The sequence below is a fragment of the Lachnellula hyalina genome (genome assembly GCF_007821495.1).
Source record: "Lachnellula hyalina strain CBS 185.66 chromosome Unknown contig00030, whole genome shotgun sequence".
Taxonomy (NCBI): domain Eukaryota; kingdom Fungi; phylum Ascomycota; class Leotiomycetes; order Helotiales; family Lachnaceae; genus Lachnellula; species Lachnellula hyalina.
The window spans coordinates 193,110-200,507 of record NW_022157144.1 but is presented as its reverse complement, the minus strand read 5'-3'; the positions used below and the strand labels follow the sequence as shown (position 1 = coordinate 200,507).

The window sequence follows — 7,398 nt, the reverse complement described above, 5'->3', positions numbered from 1 at the left end:
CGAGCAAGGGAAAAGAAAGTGGGAACATGGATGGGATGGATGGCTTGGGCATACAAGGGCGTTCTTGGTGTGAGCATTTGGTGGCGTACATCCTCCGTATGAGCATTTTGGATAACGATCACTGATCTAGGGACTGCGAATGAGTGCGTAGAAGCTATAATTAATTTATGTAATGCTGCAGGCAGGATAAAACTTTGTATTCCTTAGGGTGGAATTCTTGACGGCGTCTGGAAAGTTTGAATATGTAATAACTAATTTCTGTATCAACACCGAGTTGGGTATTGAAAGACTGATATGGTGGATACGAATTTGAAAGCTCTCAGAGAAGAAGGGGCAAACAATGAAGTCCAGTCACACAAGAGCAAGCCACTCAAGACAAGAAATAAAGCCTTTCATCTGGTCAATCACGTGATGAATTAGAAATGACAAGAAACAACTTTTCACAAGCAATGGCGTGAGGAGAAGAGAGGACGCTGAGTATTCAGATATATTCAAGATGAAAGATTGCTCGAGACCATGCAAGAAAAGAAAGTTGCAAGATGCCACGCAAAACTTGAGGAATGGTTCTGCACCTCAGCTAAGGGCGGCTGTATACGGAGATGGCCTGGTCTTGCACAACAGAATCGGGATCTGAGCGTCGGACAACGTCCGCGAGAAACTTTAGAGCAAACACCACAGTCAAAAAGTTACTAAAGAAGATGAAACAATCGGTTACGCGCATGCATTAGCTGGATAACTTGGAAAGGTAAACAATGCGATGAGAGGAGGGGAGGTCCGTGACGAACATCCAAGAATTAATAAAGAACTTTGCAGAAACAATAAGGTAAACGGATATCCCGATGTTCTGTATTTAATTTGTAGAGTAACTTATCACAAAGTGAAAAATATTATAAAACAAGACCGCAGTGAAAGAGAGCAAGTAAGGCAAGTGGTGAGATAAGTAAATGCCAGGGTCCCCAGTTCAAAAGCGTTGCCATAGTTACAACATCTGCTAGACTAACAACAACCGCTGCTACACCTGAATGGTCTTAATAACATCCACCAACTCTCAAGACCACCACCACTTCCCCCCCCCTCTCAATTGCGCATCGCTTTCTCACTTATTCTTCTGGTGCAGATAGTACTACATTTGGTTGGTTTGTGAAGGGTATAAGAAACATTATTGCAGTTCTTTCTCTCTACTCGCACTCTCTAAGGGCGCCATTCCTCGCGTCGCAAAAGCCTCCACAACATTGGCCATCCTTCCATGCCATCACCACATCGAGCCATAGCGATTCTAAGAATACACCACCACTGTCTCTGGGCTCTCTGGAACTCTATTGGCACGATCTTGTGAGCTGGAACCAATGGCGTCACCTTCGCAGTCGGTAAGCTTGTACAATGGCTTGTTTACTCGCGGTTTCGCAGATTCAGGACTCTATTGACACCAGACAGGTCCACCCTTTGCGCATACAGAAGGGCACTCCTTCACCGACCAAACTTCCTCGACCTCTGTCTGAATTGGCTCCTACTGAGCAAAGAAGGAACTCACCAAGCTTCACTCAACCAACCAAGGTAAGGAAGCCACACCATGAACTGCGCCTTTCGGAGAATTAAATACTGATCTAGAACACGCAGAAGATGGCGCTCAATGCGGACTCGTCTCCATTCCAGTCGTCCCCTTTCAATGCCTCCGAGGGCAACTCTTCCCCGCGACTCTTCTGGCAAGGTCGTGATCCAGCGACACCAAAACGGTTTAATTCGGAGAATAATGGTGTATTTGTTGGAAGAGAGACATCCCCTTCACCTACTCGACGCTCCTCGATCGAACGTCTGCAGCGCGCATCGCGTGTCAAGAATAGCAACATGTTCGCGCGCGAACAAAAACAAGAATACGATCCTACTTCGCTTCCATTCATTGAACGCCCTCTGGCAAAGCAATTACAAGGAAATTCATATGGAGGGTCGGGTTTGGAGGGACTGCGTTCAGCGGAGCGTCAACGGCCGTTTGGTCTTCAAAGAAATGATAGCATAACAGGGTCCCCATTGTACAGTCCTACCAAAACCCCGCTCAAAAGTGGCGGAAACCATAATCGATCTCCAAGCAAGGATCAAATCTCACCTACAAAATCATCGCTAGCTACTGGTCGTTTCAACGGCAAGTCCAGCTTTGACTCGGAGAATGGCCAGTTCTCAGAGGATAATTCCGGTGATGAGAGATCTCTTCCGCCAGGACGTGCTCTTCACAGGCATGCTAAGAGCGTGACGTTCGATGCTGCTCCACCGCAAGTCAATGAGTACGAGATGGCAACCCCAGATCTCTCATCGATTGGCACAGGGTCGCGCGAGAACAGTTACGACTCCGGTGAAGATGAAGATGAAGACAGCTACATTATTCACGGTGATTCTATGGAGCAGGATGATAGCTTTGATGCATCGCTTGAGGATACAGACAAAACCCCAGTCGTTGGGCCGGATGATTGGAGACATGCTAGCCCTGATGTTCATCGCAATAGCATGATGTCGGGGCAATTTGAGGATCCGTTTGAAGGTCCTGAAGGGAGCCCAATGCCTGAAGCCCGTCCAACTTCCTCTGGACGCCAAGCAGCCATTCGTAACGACTCGCTAAATTCAAATGGTGATCACAGACCTCTGCCACCACTTCCTGGCATGAGCCAACATGTACGAAGTGGTTCAGCTTCATCCATCGGACTATCCGCAGCAGCTGAACGTGCCACCCAGCGAAATCTACCATCTCCACCTGCAGCCTCTCCTGTCAGCAAGTCAGATATACAAGGGATGTCGGGTGGAAAATTGACCTTGGAAGAGCGGTTGCAATTGATGATGATCTCAGACGAGGATAAACCCAAAACGATGGCTGAACAGCAGCGAGAGCGTCGAATGCGACGTGCTGGTGCTGGCGCTCGTGAGCGACAACAGAGTCATACGCCAGACCGTGAACAGTCCATAACGGTACATGAAGATGAGGACACTCTCGATGATCTTCCTGATCTCGGAACCTACCAGCTACCCCCGCGCATCTCACGAGAATCCATCATGCGAAAAGTTAATGGACAAGAGACATCTTCGCGGGAGTCTGACTACAACTTCTCCTCCCCGATGCCTAGTTCAAGTCCTGAGCGTCCTCCTGCTCTTGATCCAGACACCCCGATTCCCTCAACGGAAGATGCATCAATAGCTGAGAATGACGACAGCGTTGTCATTAAACCTGAGCCAGAGGAAGATGAGGTTGATGTATATGCAATCCCTGATATGTACCAGCGTAACGAGTCGCGGATGGATGATTACGACAACGCCCATCTCAACCCCCCCGAAGAAGATGCTGGTAGCGACTACTCTGATCCCACACCCATCAACCCAGATCTTCAATCTAGCGGCAGTTCTGGTGAAGATGACCTTCCTACCCCACAGCCAGAGATTTCTATTCCTCAAAGTCCACTGCAACTGGATAGGAAGAACTCTCTCCCTGAATTCAAAGGATTCATGGATAACCATGACTTTGGCCTAGGCTTGAAATCTTATATGACTCCATCTCCACCACCGCCTCCACCAAAGGATGTTCCTCTCGCCCGAGCCCCAAGTATGACTGAAGCTCAACAGTACCTCCAACGATCAGAAACCCCCGATGAACGCCAAATGCCGACCTCGAAACCGGAATATGACGGCACTGGATGGGGATCTGATGAGGACGATGAGTTGGACAGGGGAAGTCCAGACTCTGTTATCAGACATCCTCTGGCCACGGAACCTTCTCCACCTCGCGACTCCCCCAGCATCCCCGAGCGAGTTGCAACAATCAAGTCATTCGGCTCCAATCTGAAGACGAGGCCGTCCGCGACGCCTTCGGATCTCATGGCCATGAGAGAAATGAGGCGTCAAGTCAGTGGCGAGACACCAAACATCCCAGCAATTCCTGAACGTCATCGCAACCGTCCATCGCTCAGCCTCGACCGTGAACTTGGAGAAGGGGAGAGTGAGAATGCCGTTGAGAGGTACCCAAGTTTCAAGAAGAAATCCTTGACTCTTGACATTGGCAGTGATCTTGGTTTGAGTCTTGATCAAGATTTCGACCGGGTGATCGAAGCCCAAAAGGTTGCGTTTGACCCACCTTCGCATTCTGCTTTTGCTTCTTCCGAAAATGACAATGGACAAGCGTCTAATTCTCGCGCAAATGCACATTATAACTTTTATGCTAATCTTTCTCCCCATAAACAGCGCGGTTACCTCATGAGACAAAACACAAAACTCATTGTCGCTAGCAGCGACGACAAGGGCGATGGAACTCGATCCGCTGGTAACTCACCCATCAAGCAAGACCGTCCACAATCGTGGACTGTCGAGCCATGGAACGGGCAAATGCGAAAAACCAGTAGTAGATCAAACCCTCGAAAGAAGCCGGCACCAGGGGCTGCACCTCCAATGCCTGGTCAGGATAGCAATGTGACAGGCTTAAGTATAGTGGCCGAAGACCGCCCCACTACTGGGCCGGTGATTGAAGAGACTGGAGAGAGAGGAAGATTGTTTGTCAAGGTTATTGGTGTTAAAGACTTGGATCTTCCATTACCCAAAAGTAAGAATCCCGACGCTCGCTTTTTGGCACTGCTAACCATCTTAGATGAGCAAACCTGGTTCAGTCTGACCCTTGACAATGGTGTTCACTGTGTGACTACCGCCTGGCTTGAATTAGGAAGGAATGCACCGATTGGACAAGAGTTTGAATTGGTGGTGCCAAATGAGCTTGAGTTTCAATTAACCCTGAACGCGAAATTGGTTAAGCCAGCCCCCAAGCGGGTCATGGAGTCCCCTACGAAAGGCCACAAAGCACAAAAACCTTCTACTTTCAGTCGAGTCTTTGCCTCACCAAAGAAGCGAAAAGAAATCGAGATGCGGCATAAAGAAGAAGAGGAGCGACTTGTGGAGCAAAGACGGAAAGAGCAAGCCAGGAATAATAACGTACAACCTACAGGCTGGGACCTTATCTCTCCTCTTGCTGCCGAAGATGGAAGTTTTGGACGATCGTACGTGTGCTTGAAAGATCACGAGTCCAAATGCTACGGAAGACCGTATGTTGTCGACGTTGCAGCTTTCAATGAATGGGCGACTGAAGAGGCAACTCATTCGTCCAGTGTGAAGGGTAAGCGCGGAAATACGGTTGTTCAACGACGGGCTCCATACAAGGTTGGCAAACTTGAACTTCAGCTCCTCTTCGTGCCAAAGCCTAAAGGCGCCACCGACGATGACATTCCCAAGAGTATGAACTCCTGCATTCGAGAAATGAAAGAGGCTGAACAAGCACTTGCTCGCAACTGGGAAGGTCATCTTAGTCAACAAGGTGGTGACTGTCCAGTAAGATAACTCTCACCATGTTTACAAGATTTCAACTAATGAGTCCCCAGTACTGGCGTCGTCGCTACTTCAAGCTCGTAGGCAACAAACTCACCGCCTATCACGAGTCAACCCGCCAACCCCGAGCAACCATCAATCTCGCGAACGCCAGCAAGCTGATCGATGACCGTAGTGCCCTCACACAAAAAGAAACCAGCGGCAAAGGTGGCAAGCGCCGCAAATCAGGCTTTGCGGAAGAAGAAGAGGGCTATATGTTCGTTGAAGAAGGCTTCCGAATTCGCTTTAACAACGGCGAAGTCATTGATTTCTACGCCAATACGGCTGCGGATAAAGACGGCTGGATGAAGGTTCTTGAGGCTTGTGTGGGAAAGGAGGGTGAGGCGGGTAGGAGCAAGTGGTGTGATCTCGTGCTGAAGCGCGAGGATAGTGCAAGGAGGAAGTCGGAGGTGGGACACGGCACCCCGAGGGGCGTGAGGCATCACCAGAGGACGAAGAGCCATGGTGTTTAGGCAATGTGCACCACTCACCATGAATGACGAATAACGCTGAAAGCTCTCGATGGATAATGTCGCTATGCCTATCCTCCCTATTACGACATTGTGTTTCACACATCTTCGATTCATCCATACAACGCATTCGACCTCACGGTCCTGTTCGGCCCCGGTGGCGGTTTCATTTTACATATTGGTTTTGTTCTGTTCGAGTATCATGGGTTTTTTTTCTTGGTTGAGTGAAAAGAGGATAGGGTGATGAGGCGATGAGACGGGTACTTTTGTTTTATAGGAGTGCAATGGGCTGCGTTCGGGCGTAATTATTGATCTTGAGTTGTTTGTGTGCGGCCTGGCCCTGATTTGTATCCATTATGAGATAGGGATGCGTAATGAAAAAAAGCTTACTACATTTCTTTTCCCTCTTGAGTTTCAACGCCAGTCGGTGAGAGCGAGTAGGTGAGTGGGATGGTTTATGTGCAAGTTGCGCATTCTAGGTGAAGAGATATTTCCAGTTATAGTGCGAAATTCGCATTCGCTACAGCCAAATGGTTCTTCTTCATTGCTCCCTGCACAATCGAGTACGATCGAGTTCCCGTTGAGATATATCACGTCGCCCTATTTGAGATCGGAGCGCGAGAAACTAGGCTGTTGGAAAACACGCGGTGGAAACTAGGCTATAAACTCTGAGTCGAGCAGAAGGTCGTGATTGCTACGGGTGGTAGCTTTATATTTATAAATTTAACACTTTAGCCAGTCCAGGTGGCTTTGAATATATTCAAAACGTTCAAATTGTGATAGATCACCGGTGGTCTTTTATTTAAGTTCACTTTCCCAAATTTATTCTTGTGAGATTCATTGGACATGAATAGGGATTTGGTGGCATCCGAGAGTGTGTAGCCAATGAATCGTTTACTGTGAATTGGTTTGCTTTCTGTGAGAAGGGCATATATGTGAAAGCAATTCACAATTCCTTCTTGGGACCCCACCTTGTGGCTTCTTTAAAACCAGCAAAATCTCGGTCTTCGAATTGAGAGATTAAAAGTGCCTCATTGTGGAGCACATATAATTTTATCGATCGTCAAGTCTGGCATTTATTAGGGCGACTATGATGGGTGATTGAGTTACCAAAAGATAATACACGTGGTAATTGTCTTGATATTAAGTGATATGACCAAGATCATAGGTCCCACTCCTACCTAATGAATGCGATCTTGAGCATTGATTGATGTGTTATTTTTCTTTAGACCTTCGGCACATCTGATAGAATCAAGTATCCTCCCTATTCAGTATATGTTCAATTAATATTTTATACAGAGTCACGTGCTTGACCCCCGTTTCTCATCTGAAACCCTTCGAATCGCGAGGAACACAGAACTCATGTTCCATCATAAGAACGATTTTAGATAGAAAAAAGGAGTTTATTAGAAGATGATGTCTGTTTCTCCCGTATTATAGCACACCTGCAGGTTTTAAACTCCTGCGGGGGGTTTTGAACTGTATCATAAGCTATATATCCTTATCTATATCTAGCCCATATGTGCTAATGCTTTGCGGCTTTATA

The 7,398-nt window shown here is 47.6% G+C and overlaps 1 protein-coding gene across 1 annotated transcript; it reads left to right on the top strand.

Moving 5' to 3' along the window:
* Positions 1–1,380: 1,380 nt before the first annotated feature.
* BUD4 (Bud site selection protein) lies at positions 1,381–5,855 on the top strand (the record flags this gene model as incomplete). The annotated part of the gene is made up of 3 exons (XM_031148438.1): positions 1,381–1,554; positions 1,609–5,346; positions 5,397–5,855. 3 exons carry the CDS (start codon positions 1,381–1,383, stop codon positions 5,853–5,855), a joined length of 4,371 nt encoding a protein of 1,456 aa, XP_031007267.1.
* Between the last annotated feature and the right edge of the window lie 1,543 nt (positions 5,856–7,398).